At 34.0% G+C, this 27,557-nt stretch overlaps 4 protein-coding genes across 7 annotated transcripts; 3 read left to right on the top strand and 1 right to left on the bottom strand.

The window, feature by feature from the left end:
• Positions 1–2,621: 2,621 nt before the first annotated feature.
• LOC137828270 (uncharacterized) lies at positions 2,622–6,861 on the bottom strand. Of its 2 annotated transcripts, none has more exons than XR_011083847.1 (7): positions 6,634–6,850; positions 5,966–6,411; positions 4,872–5,055; positions 4,532–4,756; positions 4,329–4,445; positions 3,419–3,735; positions 2,622–3,093 (listed from the first exon to the last, which is right to left on the bottom strand). XR_011083847.1 is itself a non-coding variant. In XM_068634761.1 (7 exons), the coding sequence occupies exons 1-7, from the start codon at positions 6,697–6,699 to the stop codon at positions 2,887–2,889; spliced, it is 1,479 nt and encodes a 492-aa protein (XP_068490862.1). In that variant the 5' UTR covers positions 6,700–6,861; the 3' UTR covers positions 2,622–2,886. The 2 variants fall into 2 exon arrangements, 1 of the variants encoding a protein (XP_068490862.1); XM_068634761.1 differs by having other exon boundaries at positions 3,502–3,735; positions 6,634–6,861.
• Positions 6,862–10,988: 4,127 nt separating this feature from the next.
• LOC137828476 (GDT1-like protein 4) lies at positions 10,989–15,868 on the top strand. Of its 2 annotated transcripts, none has more exons than XM_068635080.1 (13): positions 10,989–11,246; positions 11,336–11,404; positions 11,949–12,008; positions 12,158–12,205; positions 12,436–12,524; positions 12,625–12,661; positions 12,748–12,795; positions 13,479–13,547; positions 13,699–13,743; positions 13,829–13,890; positions 14,330–14,402; positions 14,752–14,838; positions 15,700–15,868. In XM_068635080.1, the coding sequence occupies exons 1-12, from the start codon at positions 11,229–11,231 to the stop codon at positions 14,821–14,823; spliced, it is 690 nt and encodes a 229-aa protein (XP_068491181.1). In that variant the 5' UTR covers positions 10,989–11,228; the 3' UTR covers positions 14,824–14,838; positions 15,700–15,868. The 2 variants fall into 2 exon arrangements, with proteins under 2 accessions (XP_068491181.1, XP_068491180.1); XM_068635079.1 differs by lacking the exon at positions 15,700–15,868 and adding an exon at positions 15,271–15,491.
• An 848-nt stretch (positions 15,869–16,716) lies between these two features.
• Positions 16,717–21,074, top strand: LOC137828475 (protein SEEDLING PLASTID DEVELOPMENT 1). The gene is made up of 9 exons (XM_068635078.1): positions 16,717–17,772; positions 17,872–18,086; positions 18,485–18,635; positions 18,740–18,931; positions 19,130–19,292; positions 19,399–19,640; positions 19,735–19,911; positions 19,991–20,152; positions 20,521–21,074. The coding sequence occupies exons 1-9, from the start codon at positions 17,371–17,373 to the stop codon at positions 20,815–20,817; spliced, it is 2,001 nt and encodes a 666-aa protein (XP_068491179.1). The 5' UTR covers positions 16,717–17,370; the 3' UTR covers positions 20,818–21,074.
• Positions 21,075–22,001: 927 nt separating this feature from the next.
• On the top strand, positions 22,002–27,214 carry LOC137827736 (glycine-rich RNA-binding protein RZ1C). Of its 2 annotated transcripts, XM_068634028.1 has the most exons (5): positions 22,087–22,170; positions 22,271–22,406; positions 22,858–25,062; positions 26,088–26,590; positions 26,757–27,214. In XM_068634028.1, the coding sequence occupies exons 3-5, from the start codon at positions 24,985–24,987 to the stop codon at positions 26,992–26,994; spliced, it is 819 nt and encodes a 272-aa protein (XP_068490129.1). In that variant the 5' UTR covers positions 22,087–22,170; positions 22,271–22,406; positions 22,858–24,984; the 3' UTR covers positions 26,995–27,214. The 2 variants fall into 2 exon arrangements, with proteins under 2 accessions (XP_068490128.1, XP_068490129.1); XM_068634027.1 differs by lacking the exon at positions 22,858–25,062 and having other exon boundaries at positions 22,002–22,170.
• The last annotated feature ends 343 nt before the right edge of the window (positions 27,215–27,557 follow it).

Raw genomic sequence — 27,557 nt, 5'->3', positions numbered from 1 at the left:
CAATTGAACTTTTTAAGGAAAATAAATAAATACAAGACAACACTTCTTATATGTATAAAAAAACATAATCTTTATTAAAGGATACTATTTTTGAAACGATGAACTCAATTTTTTTTTTGTAGAAAATCGTAATGTTTTTTATTTTTAAATTATTGTATTCTTTTTAGGTGGTGTGTCTACTACATCTATACGAAAATGTATTATTTTATATATTTTGAGTACTACATTGACTAGGGTTGCAAAACCTGACATTCAAGTGTGCGACAATAAATATAAAGTAAATATAAACTGTATGTTTTAGACTCTGCAAATAGTTATCTTATTTGAAAGGACTTTTAGTTACACATATCCGCATTAAATGCATAGTATGTTCTTAACATATAATTAATTAAGTCTTTAACAAGTTATAACAATATTTGGCCTAAGTACTAAAAATACATAGGTGTCTTTTGGTCCAAGACACAATGTGTCATATAGAATATTTGTTTGATATTTTTATCTAAATAGTTAATTTCATATTTTAACTATTCATATAATTTTAAAAATGATTAAAATAGCTTATTAATTTGTGTTTCAAATAAAGAATTTGAGATCTTAAATTTAGAACATTCATAATGATAAAAAAAAACAAGTGTACTTTTAATTCGTATATAATATATCTTTTTTTTTCTTGTGTCTCTTCTGATATATACTAAAATTTTTATCATATATTCTCTGTATCTGCACTTGTTACTTGTTTTATTCAATAATAAATGTTGTTTTCTATTCAAAATTGATAATCCAAATTTTCTTGATTTATGATGGTATAGAGTTAATGTTTTTAAATAAGAGCATTAAGAGACTTGTTTATACATAACATCAGACGTGGTCCATGACATTACAGTCTTCTAACTTCTAGTATAAATCTAACTCGACGAGATTAAAAAGCTTAAAAGTGTCTATGATTTTACTATTTTATATTATTTATTATGAAAAATCGTGTTAGAATAATATAACTTTAATAAGTAATAATTAAAATTTAATCATATTTAACGTGTAATTGTGATAGTTTTTCATAATTCTAAAATTTCTATTTATTTTTTATAATTAACTTATAATAAAATTATTCCAATGACAAAAAAGCCCTCATTGGTTAGTTTTGTTTATAATAAAAGAAGAGTGAAAGAATGGGTTTGAAAAAGCAGAAGGATGTGTTGGAAAAGAGTAAAAAATAGAATAACTAGGTAGGTAATTATTTAAGGAAGTGAGAGAGTATTTAATATGCATGTCACGTAAAGCGAGGTTATAGCCATGGGAAGGAGTGCATGGTGAGATAGATGGATGGGACGGTGATGAGATTGAGGCTATGTATTTAAAGCTTCATTTTTCTTCTCACTTCTCATTTATTATTCTCTCACACAGACATAACTTGAAAAAATAGTTGTCAACAGTTATGTCAGACGATGATTGAAAAAGATTGGATTAGATTAGATAAATGGTTTTGTTTTGTGGGTCTAAGAGAGAAAAAGAGGAGTAGCCATGAGGTAGGTAGGGTTAAATAAAGTAAAATGTTTGCTTGAAAGGAACCTCTTGGTGAAGCAGAAGCAGAAGCATAAGCATAAGGTGTTAGAGGTGTTAGAATTAGAAGAAGTAGGTTCAGGCTAGAGCGTGTGTCAGAACAAGTTTGTGCATTTTACGCTAACGTTTGCATCAGGCTCAGCCTGGAAGTGTGGAACTGAGATGAGATCAGAACGCAAAAGCTAAATTTGGAAACCCTATTGCACTCTATCACGCATCCTTTCTAACTCTTTTATGTCAGACACACTACCTTTTACTTGCATAAAACAAATAAACACACAGAAAAATAATAATAATATGTGAGTTCAAAAAATGGATAAAAGGAAAAGAAAGTGATGCTAAAGTAGTACAATCAATCTTATCGTGAATTCAAACATAACAGAGAAGTTTGCAGGTGTTGCGTGCAGGTTCAGGCCACCTTCTCTTCTCGGCCAACACAAATATCTATTTCAATTCTACCACAATCTCTAATTAGTAATCATCCTTTCATTCTCTTTACTTATAAACACTGCTTTTGGTTCTGATACACCAGTCAAAATCACTCCTCTTGTTCTTGTTATACCATTTTTTTGTAATTTTTTTAACTTCTTAGCAATAGCTAACTGTTGTAAAATCCTTGAAAATTTAAAGGGGTGCGATAAAATTTTGTCTTTTTTAGATTCGAAAAATTAGTCACATGCTTCGGCTGTTGGTAGTACTGTTGTAACCTTTTATCTGAAAAACAATAGGAAATGTACTTTGAAGTTTTGACCTTCTTATCTTCTAAATTTCTCTCATTTAATTATCTTAAAAGAGGTTATAATGAACAAAACACATGTTGTGATTTTCACTTACATGGACTCAGGTGAATACGGGCTATAGATTAAACGAACCAGTTGGCCCATAAATCCATTTCTAATTATGACCCAATGTTGCAGTGACCATTAGTTTCATAAATGCTTCTGACTAACTTTTGTTATCTAAATTTGTGATTTCAAATTCTATATATATATACGCACAAAAACTGATAACTATGAAATTGGAATTTTCAAACCAATATGGTCGGCATTCACCCAACAACCACGTACCAAGAAAACCTTTTTTAGTGTCTGGCTATGTCCATTTTTATTTGCCAAAAGTAAAGAAACTGTACATTGTTTTGTTCTGTAGTTTATAGTTGTACAAATGGATTCATACACCTGAAGACAGGACGTAAGGTTACATCTCTCTGTCCCCTTTCCGATACAAAAATAATACAAGACAACTTTGGACATTCTCCTATTCCTATTGATTCAACTCAAAATATGAAATGAAAAATACGTTTGACATGATACAAAAAATAATGATCCCTCAAATACGCGCATTTTGGTCATCCAATCGATTGTGGGTTAAAACTTCCCTTGCTCGAGCACTTCTATATTGAAGTCGCTGATGAAGTGTCTCAGACATTTGGTTGAAAAATTCAGCGTCCCATCTTTGAATCAATAAGGGGTCTTCTGCATAGCAGATGTAAATGGACGTAACAGCACTTTCCACCACCACCATTGCCATTCCAACCTGAAATATAATTGCATATTTTAACTCACATGCATTCAGCCATATACAGCTTTGACTGACTTTCACAGTCAGCACACCACAAACAACGTAATGTACAAGACTTTTCACCATTAATTTAGCTGTCATGCATAGATATAAAAACAATTGCAAATTCAACATTGCGGTTTGAATAATTCTAATGGTCAACGTGCTACAGGGAAATGATAAGCATCATTACAAGCCTTTTGATTTATGGAAAAACCCAACATCTGTGAAGTAATTATACTGATGCAATCCAATTAATTGATCACAAGTGGTTTATGGACAATAATTGAATGTTCCTCACCAATTTTAGAGAATAAAAAGTTTAACAAGCGGCATGTAGTCCAACCAAAAACAAGCTTTAAACAGGGAGGTTGTTTAACATACCAATACCATCCCCATCAGCATGCACGTGAATCCGATCATAATAACTCTGTCACTCCATTTAACCCATGCCCAAACACCAGAGCAAGTTCCAGTTATCAGCCCACCAAAAATAGTACCCATTAGAAGCACGGCACCAGAACAATCATAGGCCACAAGTGCTTCAACCCCAGTAGACTGGAGTAACTCCCATGCATCTCTAGCAGACCGGTTAAAGCTTTTACCATAAACAGCAATCTGAAAGGGAGGTGACCATTTAAAACATGCCAGAATAAGTTTTCCATGAACCAATACATTCAACAAACTTCAACACAACTTGACTGTACACTATATCTCAATTATCATGGAAAAATATAGACAGCTGCTTTAAACAGCCCATGTTAATCTTTTTGTGTCATTCCTAGAAATGCATTATCTTTACCCTTGTAATTCAGAATGCTGACAGAACATGAATGTTTTCCATATCTTTCTAAATTTCTAGTAATTGAAATTCTATTAATTCATTTTTAACCTTTATCTTGAAAGACTTTCATCCTGGATATTCAACCAATTATATCCTTAACTTCGAAAAACAATTAAAATATGAGAACAAACTGTCAATGACATTTCCTTTGGAAGCACTGAATCTGTATTGATCCCTTACTAGCCTCAACAAAAGATCTTCATTTCAGGGCAGTGAACCTGTTTCCAGGAATTTTTACATATTCCTACTACATAATACCAGCAGTAAAACTAAATAAAATTCCACAAACCCTGTATTTGATTGTCATATAGAAGAAGTAAATTATACATATAGAGGACTAGTTAATGAAGCGGTCACAGAAGTGTACCTGAACATAGGCATACTTGTTAAAGAAACGAACGAGAGTCTCCACGAGATGGAAAAGGAAATCAACAAAGCAAAGTAAACACTCATTATTGCCAATCTTAGACCGAAATCCCCGTATCTGGAAGACAAAACAAAATTTTAAAAGAGAAAAAGTGAACAAGAAAAACCTCCATAGATGAAAGGAATGAACTAGAAATTGGTAACCTTCCATCGTAGCGTCCTAATAGCTGCAGTAAATAATGAACCATAGCAAATGCTGCCAAACGATGTTGTTAAAGCATACTGTAGAGATTTCACTAAGGAGTTAGCTGGAATTGAAGCTGCATCTCTACCACCATGAAAAAGAACAAGAAACACCATCCCAGACACTATAACATGCACAGTATTACATAGTACTGCACCTGTCCAAAATAAGCTCACAGAGAAGACCTGCAAACATGAATTGCAATACCAGCCTAATCAGACACGGAAAGTCTACTGATTTGATGCCAAAACCAGTTCGAACAAGAACAGATAGAATGAAGAAAAAAACTTGCCAGCTCACCACAAGAAGCCACCAGCGTCCACCATCACCCATGCTTGAAGCCACAACACCTGCTGCTCCAAATGACCATAAAGTCATCCATAGAAGCACAACAAACATAAAAGCATATGCCACTCTCATAACCTCAGGAAGATTCCAAATCAACTTCACAGCTTTTTGCAGAATCAACATCGTAAATGGGAGTCTGGAGAAAAAGAGAAGCCACAATAAACCATTTTATGGACTCAACCAATTACACAAATAACTAAAAAGAAGCGGCACAAAAACCTTAACCACAAATCAGAAGCTGGCAACGTTAATCTTTGGAGGCATGCAAAGAAAAATTTCTGTAAGAACTGAATATAACAAGTTTACAACTGCTTATTTGCATTTCCAGGGATGGGAGACTGTTGAAACAGTAAGGACTGGATGGCAAACAGAGAGAGAATATATTCAAAAATTGTATAACAGTGATATTCTCCTACAAAATATGCCAATCAACCGCCACATTCACTGCACACAGGACAAAGAACAAAACTAAAGCAGGATGCATTGTTGACTATCATATAAACCAAAATATTCAGAGAATAGCTTAGCATTCCAGTCCGATTTCCTTATATGAGGGAAAAAACACATTACTTCGGATTCAAAAAAACAGTGAATGGATACCAAAAAACAAAACACTATCGAAGTATTCCTAGTGCGGGTTTGTTTCCCAATTTGAACAGCTGTTTCACACATGGCAATAAATTAAACGTGACAGAAAGATTTTGATGGGATTTGAAACGGCCTTTCAAACACACCATCAAATAATACCATTAACATTCAGCTCAATGTCTGTCCGCAACCCACAACGTTTTCTGATACACATGATTACAAGGATTATCTCCAGTTATTTACTGATATTAATCTCCTTAGAGAGATCTAGAGTCATCGAATGGTGAGTTGTCCCTGTTAACTAAGCTCCCTCCATACAAAAAAGTCAAAATTCAAGTTCCAAATCACTTGCTTAATCGAACCGAGTCCATCACCACCCATTGGCTTACGGTCCACAATTTGAGTTACAAGAAAACAACTGAAATCAAGACCAACATGAAACATGTAAAGACCAATACCTGTCTACGACTGATACGACATAAAGGAACTGCAGAAGAGCTCCAATGGCAAAAGCAACCCCCCAGAAAATCTGGCCAGCCCAGAAACACAAAACACTGATGACAGCAAGGTAAGTGGTGAGTATGTGAACAGACACCTTCATCATTTGAGTTGCCTGGGAGCCCAACAACAACAACCAACTCCATCCAAGAACAGTCCCAACCCCACCAGCAGCAGCATAGAGGGGCCAGTAAGTCTCAGTCAACCCGGATTGGTTCTCAGAAAACCGGGAGGTAAACTTGTCAATGTTAAGTCTATTCTCTCTCTCAAATCTATTCAGACCAAGAACCCCAAGAAGGAACCCCAGCCCAATCAAATGGATTAAGAATATTCCTAACCAGAACACATCGTGCCACCGCCGCGACTGCTCCGCAGCCACCCCTTCTCCGCTGCTCCGGGCCGCAGTCTATCACAATTCCCAACAAAACCCAATTTAGAATCTCCAAATGAAGTTCAAAAGCAATGTCTTTTTGGCATTAGGTAGATCATAGACAATTATCATAGTGTGTTGGCAAATGAGTGTAACTGGCTGTACCCAGATTGAGAAAATAGTCCTAAACACTGAATTGTAGTGTAGAGACGAAAATGATTGACTTGAGAGAGATAAAAAAGGAAGGAGTTGAGGTACCTGATTGGCGGTGGCTATGGAAGCGAACTCGGAGGAGCAGGAAGAGGAAGAGGGGGAATCCATCATTGGGAGCAATGGAGAAGAAACATTGTGTTATCTATGTAGAATAAATTATGAAATCATGAATTTGGTAAACATGGCGAAACCTTCGAGGGAACAAAGTCAATGATTATGGCAGAAGAACGAAGGAATAGTTTTATTCTCTAGGGTTTTCGTTTCAACCCTGCTACTAATATTTTACTATTTTTTTGTTTTACAGTCAAAGGCAAATTTGGATAGAATTATAGTAATTGTTTATTTTCCATATATTAAATAGTATGTAATTTTACATCATTAATTAATAATAAATAAATTAAACACTATTTACGTTTCTTTTTCTCTCCCTTATTTTCTTAAACAGTTTTTCTGTGTGTTTCTGGCGACCACGCGCTTTATATGATTGTATTGCCATGTCATGGTTTGGCTGCTTTCATAGTATGTGTTTTCATTTTCACTTTTCTAAAAAGTTGGAAAAAGGAAATATTTTTTTCCAACTACCACAGAATATTTGGTAATAAATTTTAAAAAATAAGTATTTGCTGAACTGTTCATGAGAGCAGTTCAAAAATTCATTTCTACAATGTCAAATTCTAAGCTCCATTTTATTCCTTTTGCTTCAAAAAAATAAATCAGAATTCAGATCTGAATAATGAATAAACCAAATTTTGACCTTATTTTTTAAAAATTATATAATTGAAAACTGAAAATAAATATAGAAAAAAATATATAAAATCAAGTTAATTTTAAAAACAATCGTTTCAAAATACATTTAATATTCTGGAAAACTTGTTACATAAAATATTTTCTATAAATCCTATTCCAAAAATTATGTTCTCCAAATTCTATAAAACTTGTGTATGGAATATTCATGGAACAAGTAATTTGGAATTTAGCTTTAATAAGGACAAAATTGTCATTTTAAAAACTACGGGTGCAGTTAAGATTGCATGAAATTTGGGCCAACACTTATTGGTATCTTCGGGCTATGCCGAGTACTGGGTTAGCCCAGAATATTGATAACATGTTCTTTTAAGGATTTTAAATTTTGCATCTTCATAAAATTCAACTGTATCTTCCATATAATATAAAATTCATTTTGGATTATATATTTTAGAATATAATATTTTTGGATTTTTTAAATATATTTATATTTTATTTTTTAGATAGTATTTTGAATTTTAAAACATACAAATTATTTAATAGAAATGTATTTTTTAATAAGAACAATATTTACCAAAAGTAAATATTACAAAATTATGATAATGCATCATATATTAATAAAAAAAAGTTTGTATATTGTTAAATTAAAAAAAAAATACTAGGCTAATTGCAATGCACTGTCGGTTTGGTCTCACGTTGTAGTACATTCGGTCACATGTCCACGATTATGTACTGTTGAATGTCAACGATTATCCAAAATATACCTTGCATTCATTTAACTAATGCATTAGGTATAAAAATAAAAACAAAAAAGTATAATAACATAATAATAGAAATAACTTACCGAACAAGCATGCTCGTGTTGTGACGGTCGTGTTTGGCCATCATTCGATAACGCGACAATATGTACGATCAATCTCCATTTGTCAAAGGAAGTATGTAGGGGTGTGACAGAGTCATTGCATATATTTAACTACACATGTTGAGGGATGTGAAGTTAATGTCACACCATAACAAGATGGTCGACAAAGTGCAACCATCGATCATTAATGACCACAAATACACCTTATTCGAAAGGTATGGAGGAGGGAGAGGTCGATGAATCATTTGCTCATACCTAAATTGGCACATCACGCGTCATATGTGTTGTATGATGGACTCCTTGTACATCTCGCACAACTAGCTCATTATGCACATGATCACCATACATTGCCTCAACTCTGTCGTGATGTCACCAAAATATACCCAGTAACTACCAACAATAATGATGTGAATTCCAGCATCACCTACATATAAAATTGCTCCACAATAGAAATGGAGCAATGGGACACATCATTTAGGTAGAAGAAGGAAAGAGAAGTCAATTAAATATAACCATAAGAAAAAGTAGTTTTGTTCTTTTTTTTCAACAAGGAATGCAAAACCTATTTTTTAAATGCCAAAGGTTTTATTTTTAGTGCTTACACATATAGACAGTAAAAAAAACTATTTAACATCTAAAACAGTACTAAACTTTGTCAGGTGAAGAAAATCTAGATTCTCATTCGTTCTAGCTGGAGACATGAAAGCAAAAACAGAAGTTGAATGAACAGTTTAATCATTTGTATTTTGAACACAGACACAATATCATTCCCATTATTTGTTTAATCTTTCCATCTTCACCTAATTCGCCACTCATGAATCTCTGACTTTGAAGGAAGAAACCAACAAAGTGAGGTTAAAATTTTCCAAAAGCCACACATCTATTTCCATGGAAAGGTCACAAATTGTCTTATATGAATGTATGGTAGTTCTTGCTTCTAGTTTTAGCCACAAGAGTGCCCAGTTACATCATCATCTCTTGTCTCTTTCTTATTGCCATTTTTTTTAAGACAACTATTTTATCTGTGTAACTAAGAGATAAAATGGTATTTTAAAATGGTGTACTTTGAAGAAAATTAAGAGAAGAAGCTTCCAAAAATGGTTTTATGGAGCCAGGTACCCTAAACCTTTTTGTCATCCTCAACCCTCCACTCATGAACTACCAATCAAAGGTGGTTTTCAGCTTCAATATTATCTAATACTTTTTTAGTACCATTTCCAACTGTAAACAGACACTTTATTATTTTTTACATTAAAATAAACTTCAAAAGGTAAACATGGAAAGCAAGACAAATACCTTTTTCTGCTATTTTTTAATAACTTTATTTGGTATATTTCCACTGTAATTTTCTTACATGCTTAACAAATTATAAAATACCTTAATAATTATATTGGTTAAATAACGTTAAATTGATTTTTATTTTAATCTAAACTTTAGTTTTATTGGTATTTGTAGTAAACTTCTTCAAATTAATAGTATAAACTCTATTATAATATTATAATATATTTATAGTAAATTTTTTCCGTGACAAATTATATAAATTCTATTATATTATTATAACGTCTTAATATAAAATATTTTAACATTTTAGAATTTTATTTAAATGATCATTTCTAATAATTTTCTTATTATAAATATTTAAGGAGATAAAAAATTTATAAATACCCAGGAAATAAAAAATTAGACTAAAAACGAATTTGAATAAAAATATAAGAAAAAAAAAATATCTAACCCTAAATATAATTTTTAAACTATTAATTGCAAAATGGTAATAAAGAATTCCTCTAAATATTGTATTTATAATTTTCCTAAATTATATTATATGCAAATTTTTAAATTATTTCATTGATCTTATTTAAAAGATAAGTTTTTATTTATAGATTTTTGAAGTAGTAGGTTAAGAACACAAATAAAAAGGTTTTTATTAGAATTTATGTTAGGGGTGCATTGGAAATCAGAGTTGGTGTGTGTATTGATCTGCCTGATCTTGTTTTCTTCATTTTCTAAATCTTAAGAGATCATTTAATATTTTGATTTGACTCATTTTAAACAAAAGATACCTTATAGAAGTTAAAATACGATGATAATTATTCTTTAAAATACATTTTAATGTCTTATTTGAGAGGAATCAAATTATAATATTTGCTTTGCTTATTTTTATTAAAAAAGCAAGAAAAAAGGTCACTTATGTTTCTAGGATAAAATATTAAATATGTAGGTTAAAATGAATCACCAACTTTGAACCATCCGATTTATAAATAAACTATTAAACAAAAGGAATAAATTACTTTCATCTTCTTATATTAATTTTCAATAATTAAGTTTTTTTCATATATTGTCTATTTTTATCATTTCACTGATCTTTATCTATTTTCTCATCGTTCTTCAATCTTCACTTCTTGGTATCAACACAAATAACATATTCATTGATCTATTTGTTCTAAAAACAAATCACAAAAGAAAAAAAAAACAAATTATTAATGTAAGTGGTTAAAATGGCTCGTTGAAAGCACGTGACACTGAAAATTAGTTAATGAGTGCATTTATTATTCTTTATTATAGCGATTTATTGCTCACCGCAAAATCAAGTTTTTTTTTTATAATTATATACGAATTATTGATTTTAAGACTAAAATAATTTATATATTTATTTTAAAAAATGACCCGTTTTTTATTTTTGAAACAAAACCTTCAAAATCTTTTCAAAATTATTATAATATTGAAGTAAAAAGCATCTTTTGAACACAATCGAAACTTACATTAGACGCAATCTGTAGAAATAAAAAAAAAAAATGTAGAAAGAGAAGCATCTTTTATTTTAATCCAGATTCTGAGAAGAGAATTGAATCCCATGCTTTGCACAAAAATAATTTTTTAAAAGAAACGCACTCACACGCGCACATGTCACTCTGAGCTTTTTGTCTCCTTCCTTCTACCTTCTTCCTTCTGCCTCTGGCGACTTTCACTTCAACGAACACAACCAAACACACTCTTCAATCTCTCTCTCCAACTCCTTCTTCTTCGATCAGCCAACATGAGCTCAATCGTTCAGGTGCTTTCCCTTCTATTCTTATACTGTATTCCGTCTCTCGATTTTCGATTTCATCAACATTAATCCTATTGTTTGTTATTTTTCGTTAGGGTTTCACAAAGTCCTTGGCCATGACTATTCTCTCGGAGATCGGCGACAAAACGTTTTTTGCTGCTGCGGTTCGTTTCTACTATTTTCCGAGTGTTTTTTTTATCACTGTTCTGCATTTTTCCGTTTCGGTTGTAGATCGTGTTATCGGCTGCACCGGATTAATTGGTTGGTTTATGTGGGCCAGCGTGTCTTCGCGATTGGAATGGTGTTCTGCACTGAAACCAACTGACATATAATATTTTTTGTTTGTTGTTGTTATTATTATCGTTTTTTAGAATAGTTCTGTTGTTGTGTGTGGGTTTGAAAATTGGCCAAGGTACTGCACATGTGTTTGAACTTAATTTATTTTGTTGTGAATATGGGAATATGTATTCAGTTGTTTCCGCTGTTAATTGAATTTTGAAGTAAAACATTTTTGACTGCTCTGTTACTAGCAAACTCACGTGGGAGACATGTTTTGTGGAGTGAGTTTGAAGAAATGATTAGTGTTATTTATTTGTTATCTCGTTGCATAGTTTCACACAGAGAGGGAAGGGCGTTTATATTCGTTTTTGTAGTCTTCCGAGTAGAAATTAGGACTCTGACTGTTTCTTATTATGATGCTTATTCAAGATACTGGCTATGCGGCACCCTCGACGTCTAGTTTTGTCAGGTTGCTTATCAGCTTTGATTGTAAGTTTCTTTCCTCCTTTCTCCTTTATTTTTTACTGCACTGTATATTCTCTTTTGAAGGTTAGATAATTTGTCTATTGTATGATATAGGTCGTTTATTCTTCCTCCTTTTTGAGTTTCACGATTCCTTGTTAATTTGAAAATTCTAGGTGATGACCATTCTGTCTGCTCTTGTTGGCTGGGCTGCTCCTAATCTGGTGAGTATTCTTTGTTTCTGGTCTCGCATTACAATTCTCATCACTATTTTTTTTATTCTTATAGATTTCTTAAGAGGTGCCATGGTATCAGTCCATTGATTAATAGGTTGTATGTATTGAGAATAGATCTTTGCACATATGCGTTAGAGAGGTGTTATCTAACTCATGTTTGGCTAAATTACTCTTTTTCCTTGATTTCTGCCTTTAGTGATCTTATTATAATTCTGCAGATTTCCCGTACTTGGACTCATCACATTACTACATTGCTATTCTTGGCGTTTGGGCTTTGGTCCTTGAAAGAAGCATTATTTGAACAAGGGTGAGTATTATTTATCCATCACATCAACTTGCTCACCCTTTTCTATTGAAAATAAGCTTGAATCTTGGACTTGTGCTTAATGATTTCATTTGATGGACAGGGATGCTCAAGATTTGGCTGAAGTTGAAGCTAAATTGGTTAATATTTTTACCTCTATTTTTTATTTCTTATTTTAGGTTGATTTTTTATTGTCTTCTTGATAGCACCCTTGTACTGATATTAGGATCAAGATTGGAAGGCTAATGGTGGAGCTACGAAAAATAGTAGCAAGGTAAGATAATATCTGTTTTATTAAATTTGCATTGCCTTATTTTTTTCTCAGTCCTCATCTCATACTTTTTTATTTTAAGGCATGCATCATATGACATAAAATGGGCCCATTTGGGTAAACAACACTGTTAAACACTTATGCAATAGGATATTGTTTAATAGAGAGCATATTCATAAGTTTGACAGTGAATCTTACTGATACAAGCTAAAAAGAACTTATTCTTACAACTTCACGAAAATAAGATAAAAAAGAGCTCATAGGAGGTTACAAACTGCATTCATAAACCTGAGTAAGCAGCCCCTACACCTGCTCTATATTTATTTAATAGAATATATTTTGTTTACTTTATAACTCTTATGATTATCAAGTGGTTAATAGATACTTGGAAGTTTGAAATTGCAACTATTACTACATAATCAAAGAAAGAGGCTCTTAATAACTCGATTTTAAATAAGATTCTTTATAAATGTTCAATATGAGATGAGGTAAGGCACATAACATCTTTTAGGCAAATCTTCAAAAGCAAAATTTGAAATTGGATGACTCCTGATTTAAGGACTCAACGAGAATTTATGCAACTTATTTCCAGTGTCTAGTTGATTATGATATTAAAATAAAACAGAAATCTCAAATGCTATATATTTGTTGTTCTAATATTGTATATACCATGTCTCATTTCCCAGGTTGACGATGACGCGAAAAAGCAGCAACGGTCATTCTTATCTCAGTTTTTCTCTCCTATCCTTCTACAGGTAATAAACTATTAATGGTGGTACCTGTATACAGTATGTGGTTGAAAACTGAACTGGGTAATAGACTATTAATCGTAGTATCTTTATACATTGTGCAGTTTAACACTGAACTAGGTTAAATTTGATCTCCTTTATCATCTCTATTCTGCAGGCATTCTCTATTACCTTTATTGGTGAATGGGGTGACAAGAGCCAGGTGAGCATACTAAATTAGCTCCTTTATTGGAGAATGGAGACTGCTTGATCACTTCATTAAGCATAGTTTTTTTTTTCTTTTTCAGCTGGCTACCATAGGTTTGGCTGCAGATGAGAATCCATTTGGTGTGGTTCTCGGGGGGATTCTGTAAGTTTTGGTTTTTATTGTCTTCATCTGGGAGTCAGCTTATTTCCTCGAGTCTTTGACTACTTTTCCTTGGGTCGTCCATGATGGCACATGTTATTTCAATGATTTGTTGCTGTAATTCTGCATACATGTTTACTTACCTTGCAAATGCGTAGTGTTTGTTAGGAGGCATAAATATGTAATCTAGGATATGTTACAATCTTAAGGTCCTGCAATTTTAGACGTGAGAGTATAATTGTTAATTGCTTTTTCACAGTGGACAAGCGTTGTGCACATGTTATATCAATGATTTGTTGCTGTAATTCTGCATACATGTTTACTTACCTTGCAAATGTGTAGTGTGTCAGGAGGCATAAATATGTTATCTACGATATGTCACAATCTTAAGGTCCTGGAATTTTGGATGATCGGAGTGTAATTGTTAATTGCTTTTTCACAGGGGACAAGCGTTGTGCACCTCTGCTGCTGTTGTTGGAGGGAAGAGCTTAGCTTCTCGGATATCTGAAAAAATTGTAACAATTTCTAATCCTTTTTATTTTCACTGCTCGTTGTCCATCAGTTTTTCTTTTGTGAACTTATTTTAAATTCAATATTTCGTATCTTAAAACGTCCTCATGCATCAAGTTTAAATAATTCAAAATCAGTTTCAGACTACCAAGAAACAATGAGAGTAATGAACAAAGAGAATATAAGAATAAATGGAAAAGGTGATGGAATAATGGAGAGGATGCAAGTGCAACACCTGAACAAAAATGATACAGTATAATAGAACACTTTTTGGGATTTAGTGTCCAACTATGGTATATAGCGGTAAGCTGAGTGCGTGTATGTCATCTTAATGTTGTACTCAATACTTTGCAGGTTGCACTCTCCGGTGGAATTCTTTTTATTGTTTTTGGAATTCAATCACTCCTTTCTCCTGTGGAATCATGAAGGGCTGTGCTATTGGTTAGTGATTATTCTTTGTGCATTTTACTAGACACGATTGAAAACATGTTTGTTATAATGATTGGAATTGGTTGCCCAAAGAGCTCAGCTTCGTGTCTAATCCTCCCTGGGTCGGAGATTTCATTCTTTTGACCCAGTTCAAAATAAAGTTACCACTGTAGAACCAGAGCCAAATTCAACATATAAAGTCAACTTGAGTGGATTGTTCTTTTTAGATAAGCACGTGCCTTCACTTATTCTCTCATTGTATTTAATTCATGTGCAAATTTACAATGCTTGAGGAGTAATATAAAAGACTAGTTTTTTGAATTTTTGTTGGGAGGGGGGTGGTTTGGGGGTAGGGGAGGGAAAGGAAGCTTGCTTGTTTGTGTATGATGTTGACACTGTTGAATTAATGCTCCTGGGGTGATCTTTTTGTCCTTGATTGTGTAGAGGGGATAAAAAAGCTTTTCCGTCACTGGAGCAATTGGTCAAAGTGAAACTGGTTCTCAATTTGAGTACACTAGATATGTACAATAATCTTTCCTTTCAAAGGCATATTCACATAAAAAATGGGCAGAACCCTCCCAACTGCTGTAACTTGATATCGCATGTTAATTTTGTCTCCCACAAGGCTAATCTTTTGTTTAGCATTGTTCTTTCCTAAAGTTTCATATACCATTGTTCAAGTCATACTTCACCCTGATAATTTCAACTAGAACAAGTTTAAAATTCCAGTTAACCGCCCCACCCAAACATTAAAATTTTGCTGTTCATGAAGTTTCAGACAGTGTGATCTACCATGATCTCCAGCCTCCTACGTTTAAAAAAATGTTCGTACAAAAATATTCGTGTTCATTAAAAGTGACTTTTTTGTTCCAGTTGGTCATGCCACCCAACCAATGTTGGACCAGAAGCAATATTTTCTTGTTTGCGACAGAATTAAGCTTTGTAAAGGTGTGTTTCTCCATGTGAAAGTGTACACAAATATGTATTCAAGATTGACATTTTTCAATTTATAGATAAATGAAAAAAAAAACGAATTGCTCAATTTGACTTGTTGAATCGGTAATTGGTTAGGTCACCAACGTTATAGACGTACTACAAGATTAAATAAATTTAGATAAAACTGGTAGAGAATTATTATTTTTTGAACATTTTAAAAATAAACATTGTGACTTGGGCATGTATTATTATTGTTTGATTATTTTGTTATCTTGTAGAGTAATATAATTAGAATTTAGATGGCTTGTTTTTTGTATACTATTTTTGGTTTATTAAATAATATATAATATTAAATAAATATTTTACAATTATTGATTCAATCATAGTTGAACTAGTAAACTATGATTCCTTCTTCTATGAATACTTTGACTAGAACAACGGTAGGTGTAGTTTAAACATGTTGCTATTTTATTCTTATAACTTCAAAAGAATGGTTAAAATAAACATTCTTCCCTCTTATATTTTATTAAAATAACATTCACACTCTTTTTTTAAAAGAAATATAAACCTTTTTTCAATTTTTTAATAAATAATGTTTATGTTTTAATAGTAACATTTTCTCCCTTATTTTATCATGCCAAGTTATTTTTTTTAAATCCTTTAATTTTGATATTTTATCTTTTTGATGAATTTTTTTAAAAGAATAAAGGAGTTGAATGCTAATTTTAAAATTAGAGAGAGTATACTTGTGTTTTAATATAATTTCAGCAAAAGATAAACATAATTGCTATGGAGGAAAGGAAATGAGATTGGTTGCAAGATATTCAGATTCCTATTAAGAAAGGGTGTAGATTTCCTGACTGCGGGATATTGTGTCCATACTTTATATGCATTTATATACATTTTTTGTTATAAGGTTAAAATATTATTTATATTAATATTGTATTAAGTTTTTAATATACAAAAGATAAAACTCAGGGATGGAAAATTGGTGTAAATGATTTGTTGAGTGGAGGGAATGCCATTTCTTGGCGTAAGGAATATTAAAATCCAAAGCAACCCTACCTACGTAATCGTAATCATGAGCACCCCCATACACCACCAGCTTAACGATTTTTATAGATTTTGAGCGTCACATCACCAAAACATAATATTATAATTTAACCACTTCAACTCTTTTTTAGATTATAATATATACGTATAGAAGTAAATTCAATAATCAAATAAAAAAAAGAGAGAAAACATCCTCAAACAACAAGAAAATTATGAGTACTTATTTTGTCTTAATATTTGAGTTGGTGATTATTGAAGAAGGCGAAAATAAGAAAAAGAAAAGTCCGTGGTTGGTTTGGTTGAAGGTGCGTGAAGGCAAACAATGCTATGGTTTGTGCAATGTGTGGTGAGCAGCATCTGACCAAAAACCGTTAACGTCTCTCAACAGAACACTGTGTAAAATAAAATCTCACACAAACTCCACAGAAAAGAAGATACCATAGAATCTTCTATTTTTATTCTCCTTTCTCTCTTCTCATTCGTAACATAACCACTCTTTGCGCATTCAACACAACACATAACAATAATAATAACATTAATAAGGAGAAAAAAAGAATGAGGGCGCTCAATTCGCACGTGCTCCTCATAGATCTCCACTACCACCCTCACGTGCCAACCTCAGCCCTCGCATACCTCCCAAACGCCCACTTCATATCCTCCCTCCGTCGACGACCAACCCGTCTCCGATGTACGGCTTCGCCGGAGATTCGTCGCCCCTCCTCCGACCGCTTCTACGGCTCCTCCCCGTCCACCTCGCGCCCGGAGGACCTCAGCCTCTTCCTCGAACTTCTACCTCTGAAGATGCGAAGGGAGCTCTACCGCCACCGCGAAATTGGAGGCCTCATAGAGGTCGTCATGGATTTGGGGAGAAAACCTCTCGCCAGGTTCCCCTCCGGCGATTGGGTCATCTCCGAACAACCCATCGACCAGGAAGATTTGCGCCACGCCATTTCCAAGGTAATGTTTCGAAGAAATAACAATTTGTTGTTGTTTTTGTGGTGTTGGTTACTTGTCTTGGTTGTGGTGACTGATGTGTAATTGCGATGGGTTGTTTAGGTTGGTGAGTTTTCTGATGACAACCGGTCGGGTATTGATAGGTCGTTGCATCGGATAAGTGCGATTCGGAATCGGAAAATGCAAATCATTGGGCTTACTTGTCGAGTGGGTCGAGCTGTGAGTGGAAGTGCTGGAATCATACGTGATTTAGTTGAGGATGGAGGTTCTATCTTGGTCATTGGACCTCCTGGAGTCGGTAAAACAACTTTAATCAGGTACACTTTTTATGTATCTTTACACATTAGCTGCTCTTACTCAGTTTATTATGGTTGGAGATACTATTAAGACACATTAAGACATTTTGTAGTGTATAAGTGAATTTTATAGTATATAAGTGAATGTAAATCTCACCTTATAACTCGGTTTTATGAGGCTGAGTTAGACTTAAAGTTCACTTAATAATTATTATTCATCTCACTTGTAAATATACATTGCCATTTGGTCAATCATTGTTTGTGTGATATTCACTTTGAAAAGTCATGCTTAAGATGGACTCAATTTGGTTGAGTAATATATTTAAAGTGATTGACAAAAATTAGCATCTTACTAACAAGTAACTAGTTTTCCTTGACATGTTAAGGATCTAAAATTAGAAAGTTATTTTTGTGCGCAGAGAGACTGCTAGGATGCTGGCAGATGAGTTCAGGAAGCGTGTTGTAATAGTGGATACATCTAATGAAATTGGAGGGGATGGAGATGTTCCTCATGCAGGAATAGGCAGAGCCAGGCGGATGCAAGTTCCAAACGTGAATATGCAGCATAATGTCAGTACAGATCTCATTCATTTTTGTCTTGCTTTATTGCTTTATTGGAAGAGATCTAATCATGAATGATCTTCCGTGACACCATTTATATGTATTTTATGCAGGTTATGATTGAAGCAGTTGAAAATCACATGCCTGAAACCATTATAATTGATGAAATTGGAACAGAGCTTGAAGCATTGGCAGCCAGTACCATTGCTCAAAGAGGAGTTCAATTGGTTGGAACCGCACATGGAATGACCATCGAAAACATAATAAAAAATCCTTACTTACAGATTCTTGTTGGCGGCATTGAGGTGCAAAGTTGCACTTTTCATTTTCTTTTCACTTTTGTGATTTATATGAATAATGATGAATTAAATACATTCCTGCTTTCTGGCCAGCTTCATCTTTCAAAGAGTTAATTGATCTTAAAATTTCAGAGCCATGTGCAAATGGAATATGTGTAGTGCTTTCCCACATTTATAACATTTATTGAAGATTTATTTGAATAGAGCGTAACCCTTGGGGATGAGGAAGCCAGGAAAAGGAAAGTGCAGAAGACAATTCTTGAAAGGAAAGGACCACCTACGTTTTCATGTGCTGTTGAGATGATATCTAAAACAGAATGCCGTGTTCATCATAGATTAGATGCAACTGTGGATGCCATTTTGGCAGGTATTCCTCACCTTCTGTAATGAAGTATCTCAATCATATCTAATTGATACAATATTTGCAGAGTTGATTAAATTGAAGTGTAATTAGAAAATCTCTTTTATTACAGGAAAACCTCCATTGTTTGAAGTCCGTCAATGGGATGATTATGCCAAGGATTTGGAAAACTATGCTCCAGTGCCTGAAGAAAATCTTAGAGGAGCATCTGATTTAACTAACAATAACATCACAAGTTCTGACGGTGAATCTGGTAAGGATAATAAAGACCATGCACGTACTTGGTCCACAAAATGGAGTACTCGTGGACCTGTGATGAAGAGGAGTTCACCTATGCAAGTTTATACTTACAAGGTAAATTGTCTGCATGCGCTTGTTAAGGTTTTGAGTGATTGGGAACTTTATCACAATTTGAATGGACAATGTCTTTCTCGTTGAATGAATTCAGATTCTTGAAGCTGATCTATTACAAGTATCAAAGGTAATGGGGCTTGAAGATGTAATAGATGTGACTGATGACATTGGAACTGCTGATGCAATTCTAGCATCCGGTTCTGAGTTACGACAGAACCCATGGATCCGTGGCGTAGCGAAGTTCCATCACGTACCAGTATTTGTTATCAAGGTGACCTCTTGCTGCTTCTTTAGTTATTCCTTCAGTGTGAATCTCTTTATGTCTTGTAACAAACTTTTGTTTCTTTCAGTCCAATACCATGGCACAAATGGTCAAGGCAGTACGAATGATCCTTGGGCTAGAATCCTTTGACCGTTCAAAAAATAAGCCATTAAACGACTGCTTGGATATTGAAATTGAGGATGATGAGCCGAAACGAAAACCTTCTCTGGAAGAGATTGATGCCTTGGAGGTACATACACACCCTTTGACAATTGTTTAATTAGTATCTGATAGTTCACTTGATGTTACATTTTCTGTTTTCGAATTAAAACCTGCGCTGTCTACTATAGTCTTGCTTTCTGATCCTGGTTTCTGGAAGATGATGCATTCAGCAATTGAATTAGTTTATTTAAATGGGAATAGATCCCTTCCCGGGGACCATCTTTGCTTGCTCATTTGTGTTGCTTGTTTCTTCTCTATTGGTGCCTGCCTTCATGCTTAGAAGGCCATTTCCCTAATCCATTACATTCATTCACAGAAGAGAAAGCCTACAGTATTTTACATATAAACCTCTTTCATGTTGTCATTTTTTAAATTCTTTTACTTTTTTTCTGGCAGGAGGTCCGGCTTGCAATAGAGTACATTGTGATTCCTGGTGGAGAGGCTGTGGAACTTCTTCCTAGACGTTCTGAAATTATTGCCCTGCAGCTTGAACTTGTGCAAAGTTACCAGTTGGCTGCTGAAAAGTCAGGTACAGAACAGAACCCCAGGTTGCAGATTCTTCCCTTGAGGCTAAATACAAAAAAACCCTCTAAATCTACTACTTCTGTTGCCCGCAAGAAAACAAGTCCTACCTCAGCGTCTACTGGTGGTGGTGGCACCGGTGTCACCAGGCTTCCTCTTTTACCTGAATAATTCAATTCTTTTTTCCCAATTCTAACAAATTTCACTTCTGTGGTTCTTACATGTATGATGTATGTAACATGTACAGTCATGTACGTGGTGTAAATAATTTATTCATATCCAAAGAGCTTGTAGCTCAGTTGGGATGTGACATTAATACCGGGAGTTTGATCCTCCGTCAAGCTGCCCCTTCTTGTACCAAAGTGTATGTATTGGAAAAAAAAAAAAATCAATATATATTAAATGTAATATAATGTTTCATGATTTTACTCCTCCAATGTACTTTCAATTTAAAGTTGTAAATGTGTGTAGCTAGAGATAAGAATACTGAAATATGCAAATATAACTTCACTTTCACGCTCCTAGTTAAAAGGTTACCTTAGATTCTTAGCATTATTTAGTGTCATTGCTAGCCTCGAATACTTGGAATAGTATAATTAGTATTTTATGAGTAATACTGATTTTAGTTGGGTATTTTTTTCATTAAAAATTAAATATTTATCGAAATAGGACAAAAAGAATCTAATTACAGATTTAGGATTGTTTTCACCCAGTTGAATGTTAAGTAAAGTACTTGATATGTCGCATTCTAAGAAAACATTATCATTACATCTCTGGATAAGAGAGATCATTATTGTACTACATTCATATAAAAGTAAAAAAGAAATTGAAACATTGTTGAGAAAAAAAAAAAAACTAAAGCAACTAACTAGAGACTCTCATATAGATTAAAAAAATGTTTTTCATAACATAATTTCAATGCAATATTCAATAAAAAAATACATTTAATTATGTGGATTGTACTTATTCACCTATGCTCAATATATCTAAGGTAGTGGATATTCGAATACGTGTGTTTAAAACCATATTTAAAAATGAAATCCTATGATATACTTTAATGTGATATTATATTAACGTCGTTTAATATGATTTTCTCATCAATCTATTTTTTTTTGGAATTAAAATATTTCGAATAATGTAAATAAATGCATATTTGCAAAATAGATATTTTGTTATCCGTGTGGACCGAATGAATATTCATCTTATTATATAAATTTTAAAGGATATTCCGAAAATATTAAATTATAAATAAATATTTTTATAAATTTGCATTTTATCATTTGAATTCTAAAAAATGTTTTCACAAACATTTGATTTCAAAGCGTATATAATCCTTAAAAGTTAAAGTATTTCTCCAAACGTGAGATACACCTTTAAACAAACACGGCCTTAACACTCAAAATAAAAGAGTTTTATTTCGCCCTCGTACGTGAGAGCGTTATCGTGGAGTTCAACTTCGAGGGTTTCCTTCAACACACTGAAATTCTCTCCGTTTTTTTTCTTCAATTCATCGGTTACTCTTGTGTAAGTATCTCAAAGTTCTACTTGCAGAAGATTTCGTTAACCTGCTTTTTTTTTTTCAATTGATTTTTAAACTGTCGGCATTTGATTTTGTGCGGTTCAGGATTTAGCGAGATTTGGAGTGAGTGATGGCTGCGAAGGAAGATAATCGAATATTTGTGGGTGGTTTATCTTGGGACGTCACGGAGCGTCAACTCGAGCATGCCTTTGCTCGTTACGGCAAAATTCTCGAATGCCAGGTACCCCCCTTCGCTTTCGATTTCCCAGATAAATGTTCCATATTTTAAATTAAGCTATTTCATTACTATGAACAGGGGAACTTGTTTCTTCTCGTTTAAATGATGTTAGGTATGCAGTTTCCGAAATTAGAGTGGAAGGAGTTTGTTTTTTAATAAAATAAATGACGTTTTAATTGAATCTAAATGTGCATATTATTATAAAACAGCAGTACTGATAATTTTTCATGAGACTATTATGATTCTTGAAGTGAACCTGTTCAGTGCCGTTTTGGTCTCTAGTAAAGGATAGGGGCGATTGTAAGGTCTGGTTTTGGCTGAGTTATTGCGTAGGAATCCTTTTTTTTATTGTGCTTTCGGGTTGAAGTTTTATGATGGGATTCTATACTAATTTTTCGTTTTCATTTTTTTTGTCTTTCTGGAAACGCTTGTTTTGTATCTTGTGATCTTTGAGATGCCGTGGATGGATTTTTCAAAAGATGGTTTACCGGAATGATTTCTTCATGGGTGAAGCTCGTTTTCAATTTTGTGTTAAATGATAGTTTGTGGTAACAGTAGAGCTTGAGCCGGAGATTAGTGTGGTTTGGAAAGTGGAATTTGGTTCAAGGAAGGTTGTTGATCAAATAACAGTCTGAGCTGTCTGCTATTCGGCAGAGAGATTTCGTGTATTTGCTGTGCTTATGATTTGTTAGTAAAATCATTGTAATTTGGAATGGGTGTTTTGCTTTATAATTGGGCTGGCAAGTGACAGTTTGACAAAGTTAATACCATAACATGCACGTTGGAATATGCTATTTTTTGTTTACATACTTGTTTTTCTGCGGCTCACAGATCTATACCTTGTTGCATGATTAATGAAAAGAAGTTTGTGACACTTGTTTGGTTGAGTTACATTTAATTCTTTGGGGTAAAGAATTTTTCTGTCCAAATCCAAAGTTCACACAAAAAATCACGTCGCATCTGTACAGTGGCTTCCTTCCTTTTCTAGTTGCAAATCTATCTTGTGTTGGCAATTGTTACCAGTGCGATATACAACAAAGTTATGCTGGGCATTCCTTCTTTTGCTTCTGGCTCTTGATCAATGGTTGTTCAAGATAATTATAGGAAACTAGAAACAGGCATTAAAGACTGCTATCTCACATTATGCTTTTTCAAATTTTTGTCCCCTGGTATATTGATATGTTATGAACACTGCTTATACCTGTTTCTTTAGTTGTAGAGCCATGGGCAACAGATGTGCCATCTTATGAACTGACAATGCATTTGGTATGGTCAAGGTGGCATTTTTAGGGGTCCTGAAATGTGGAAAGATTCACATACATGCAGTTCCTGGGGAAGAGAGTAATGTACTCTGTTTTTAATGGAAATGAAATTACCCACTAACTAATATATTGTTCCATTCGAAGTATAGATAGAACCGTTTCAAAGAACTGTGATTATGTGGTGCTCAGTAGACCAGTTAAACTGAGTTCAAGAATTTGTATGTGCTTGCTTCAGTTGACCAGTCCAATGTTGCTGCACCTTTGGCAGTTTTCGTTAGTTTCTCATAGCAATGTAAAGCTCTGGTGTTTGGACATTGTTTTGTGTTTGGCTGATGTCATCGCCCTTCTAACAAATTAACTTATAAATATCCAAACCGAGTGAGTTTGACTCTACAACACCAACAAGTTCTGCATCAGTACGGGTCTTGTGAGTACTTTGGTGCTGCCGAGATCAATTTTCAATCCGAAGCATTGACATCATTCACAGTTGTAGCTCAGAGATGGGTTCCTCCTTTTTTTGAGATACTGTATCGAACCAGTTGATCTACCTATAATTGCTAACAGTATCGAAGGTCAAATGAATGAATATCTTCAATTTAGTCATTACTTCCTTACTTGGGTAGAGTTCATTGGTTGGAGATGTTTCTTTGGTTTGAATGGTTCTACTTTTGTCAGTGTACTCTTAGATAAAGAATCCTCTTCTGCATGGGAATGGTTTTCTGCTAAAATGCTGGTGTCTTGGATAGTCAGTTAAGGGGCAGCAGAATTACCTAGAATGATAGGCATTTAATCGCAGTATAGTGAATATTATGCATTCATCTCCATGTCGCTGAGTATTTTTGTTGCTGCATAAGATTGATTTCTTGCATGTGGTGAGGCGAATAAATCACAGGAGGTAGCTGAATTCTTTCAAAAAAGTGAAAGCATGATCTTCAAAAGGAATGCCTGTGTCCTGCATTTTGTCTTTCAGAATTATGGAAAAATATTTGCTGGCTGAGTATTTTTGTTTTGAAGAGATATCAAATGTGAAACTCATCGTAAAAATGAAGTTGTGAGAAAATCTGTTGACTGCTGAAGTGAAAGCTACAGTTGGATTTGATGATATACCACACATTTTGTGGGTACATTTTGTTGTAATGTTAGTTCTTCTGGGTCAGAAAATAATAGTATCATATAATACAGTGCTTTTTTTTCAAATAAATGAGATGAAAAGAATATGTTTGAGGGATTAAATTGTTAAAGGTCTATCATGAAGTCATGAACCAGTATCGAACATGGTGAAATTCTATCTCAGAATATGGAAGTGTTTGTTGTAAGAGATGTTTGTTGTCAAATATGGGCTTGGGATTCCTCTGAAAGGCTTAGCTATATCGAAGCTTTATCATTGTAACGGAGAAGTAAGTTGTCTGGTTATAAGTTTTTCTTTTTAATTTAGTGCTGTTTGCATCTAGTTAATTAAGTACTAAAATCAACAAGCAACGCACCCTTCTTACTTGTATGTTATTATTATGTACAACACTTTGTTAAGCTTTGTCTATTTCAAATATTTTGTATTATGTCATGTACGAATGATATTACCGACTATCAGCAATTTGGAGCAATAGATTGTGCTGTAATTGTGTTCTTGTGTTTTCATCAATTTTAGGTTGGATGGTAAGGGAGGTGTAATTTTAGGGAATGGTTTATAAGCCTTGTTGAATTTAGATCACCCCTATAAAACGTCTGAGATTTTTTTCAGAGATGGGGTGTTGGCTGAAACACAATTTTAAAAAAAATGTCAGCCAACATTAATGGATGACACTCTTGAGTGTTCATTAGAAATTGGTTGATCAACATTGTGATTGAAATCTTACAAAAACTTCGTACCTATTTTTTTTTTATTGTTAACAAACAATCATTTTCTACAATAGTTTCTTTTAGGCATCCAATTTTGCTAAGCAGTTTGGAAGGAGGGCCTCTTTGTTTGCCTTTTGATGGGTGGAGAATTTACTGTATGATGGGCATGGTGCAATTTTTATTCTTTTTGCTATATATGAGCTACTTTGACCTGCCTTTTACTTTTCTATCTGTCTGTTTTTTCCTTTCTATCTTCATATTTTTGGTATGATGTGGGTTCTACTATACTGTTTTTCAAATTAATTTAATTTTAATGGTGGAGTAGTTTTATATATCTGCACTTTCTTCTACTACAGTAACTTGGCGAGTCTTATTTACTTGTACTGGTTTAGCTGAATATCCCTTCCTATTAGACGTGTTCTGTATGTTGTTCTCAATATCTATATGCGAGACAATGGCTATGCAGTGGTCATTGCATAAAAACAAGCATTGATATTGTCTATTCCGATAACGTACCATCAAATATTGTTAGCATTAAGTGTGAATTAGTATTTAGCATGAGGTTCTCAAGTGATGCTTCTTGTAGATCATGATGGAAAGGGATACAGGCCGTCCTCGTGGATTTGGGTTTATCACATTTTCAGACCGTAGGGGAATGGAGGATGCAATCAAGGAAATGCATGGACGGGAAATTGGTGATCGCATCATCTCTGTCAACAAGGCGCAGCCTAAGATGGGGGGTGATGATGTAGACCAAGGTTACAGAGGCAGCTACTCATCAGGTGGTAGGGGAAGCTATGGTGCTGGAGATAGGGTAGGACAAGATGACTGCTTCAAATGTGGGCGTCCAGGACACTGGGCCCGAGATTGTCCCTTGGCAGGAGGTGGAGGTGGTCGAGGTCGTGGTGGTAGTTCATTTTCTTCACATCCTAGGTTTGGAGCTGCCGGTGGACATGGGGATCGCCTTGGTGGTGAGCGGGATCGATACGTGGATGACCGTTATGATGGAGGACGCTATGGAGATAGGGATCGTATTGACAACCGTGACTACAACAAATATGGCAGCCGTGATCGCTATAGCAGTGACAGGTATACACATGGTTTGTGGTGGTTGCAGAATAAATATTTTGGTTTTTCTTCGATTATGGCAAATAATTACAGATTCGTTCTGCTCTCTTATCTGGTCTGCCGTTAATAGAAAAGTGGTCCTATACTATGCATCTGTCACTAAGTTTATGAAAAGAAAATTGTGCAGGTATCCAAGCAGTGGAGATCGATTTGCAAGCGATCGATATGGCAGTGGGTCAGATCATTACCCACAAAATGGTTATGGGAAGGAAAGAGGGTATGACCGATACAGTGGTCCACGAGGCGGTGCTGATAGGTATGGAAGTGGAGTAGGTGGTCGAGAAGAAGGAAGGAGTTATAGGGGTAGACCTGCTCCATATTACCGTCCAACTCGGGGCTCTCGTCCATCACTCGACCGTTACTGATTTCTACTGTTGTTTTTAACGGGAAAATCACAATGCAGAAGCCACATTAGAGACCTAGTTCTTCTTTTTCTTAGTTTGGGACAACTGCTAGATTGTAGTTCATAGATTCTGGATTTCCTACTTTCTTTCCTTATTTAGATCGTCGTGACAATCCCAATCCCCTTGTTTGCATCACTAACTTCCCTAATGCAACTGAGCATGATTTACCCCTCTTTTGAAAGACTTTGTTTTTACACAAATGTGATTTTTCACTTACAATTACAAGGATTATTTTCTTAGTTTACTTCAAAAACTTATTAAAATAATAAGAAAATCTGTTTTATTCCAAAACCATATGCAAACATTAAACTTTTTTAAGGAAGTCCGGTTTTTTTCATGAAGAATAGATACAAGTGGGTTCTATGGGCCTTTTTGTTACACAATTTTTCACGTGAAAATACTTGCTTCTTTTTAGAAGTTTTAGATACATCTGTTTTAGCTTTCAAACTAATAAAAAACTAATAAAAATTATTAAAATTAGAAATAGTTATTTTGAGCATTGTTAAAAATACACATCTTTTTTT

Source organism: Phaseolus vulgaris, chromosome 7, assembly GCF_000499845.2.
Source record: "Phaseolus vulgaris cultivar G19833 chromosome 7, P. vulgaris v2.0, whole genome shotgun sequence".
NCBI classification, from domain to species: domain Eukaryota; kingdom Viridiplantae; phylum Streptophyta; class Magnoliopsida; order Fabales; family Fabaceae; genus Phaseolus; species Phaseolus vulgaris.
Note: the sequence above shows the minus strand (reverse complement) of the source record. Positions and strands in the feature narration are given on the sequence as shown.

What these genes read in the sequence shown, in the direction of transcription:
- LOC137827736 (XM_068634027.1), top strand. Translation starts at nt 22,296, where the DNA reads ATGGCTGCGAAGGAAGATAATCGAATATTTGTGGGTGGTTTATCTTGG. An exon ending in GCAAAATTCTCGAATGCCAG is followed by an intron (nt 22,407 to 26,087) that starts GTACCCCCCTTC and finishes TGCTTCTTGTAG; the next exon opens with ATCATGATGGAAAGGGATAC. An exon ending in GATCGCTATAGCAGTGACAG is followed by an intron (nt 26,591 to 26,756) that starts GTATACACATGG and finishes AAAATTGTGCAG; the next exon opens with GTATCCAAGCAGTGGAGATC.
- LOC137828475 (XM_068635078.1), top strand. Translation starts at nt 17,371, where the DNA reads ATGAGGGCGCTCAATTCGCACGTGCTCCTCATAGATCTCCACTACCAC. An exon ending in TGCGCCACGCCATTTCCAAG is followed by an intron (nt 17,773 to 17,871) that starts GTAATGTTTCGA and finishes TGGGTTGTTTAG; the next exon opens with GTTGGTGAGTTTTCTGATGA. An exon ending in ACGTGAATATGCAGCATAAT is followed by an intron (nt 18,636 to 18,739) that starts GTCAGTACAGAT and finishes TATTTTATGCAG; the next exon opens with GTTATGATTGAAGCAGTTGA.
- LOC137828270 (XM_068634761.1), bottom strand. Translation starts at nt 6,699, where the DNA reads ATGATGGATTCCCCCTCTTCCTCTTCCTGCTCCTCCGAGTTCGCTTCC. An exon ending in CCATAGCCACCGCCAATCAG is followed by an intron (nt 6,412 to 6,633) that starts GTACCTCAACTC and finishes GAATTGTGATAG; the next exon opens with ACTGCGGCCCGGAGCAGCGG. An exon ending in ACAAGTATGCCTATGTTCAG is followed by an intron (nt 3,736 to 4,328) that starts GTACACTTCTGT and finishes CCTCCCTTTCAG; the next exon opens with ATTGCTGTTTATGGTAAAAG.
- LOC137828476 (XM_068635080.1), top strand. An exon ending in GAAGCATTATTTGAACAAGG is followed by an intron (nt 12,525 to 12,624) that starts GTGAGTATTATT and finishes TTTGATGGACAG; the next exon opens with GGATGCTCAAGATTTGGCTG. An exon ending in CTCGGATATCTGAAAAAATT is followed by an intron (nt 14,403 to 14,751) that starts GTAACAATTTCT and finishes AATACTTTGCAG; the next exon opens with GTTGCACTCTCCGGTGGAAT.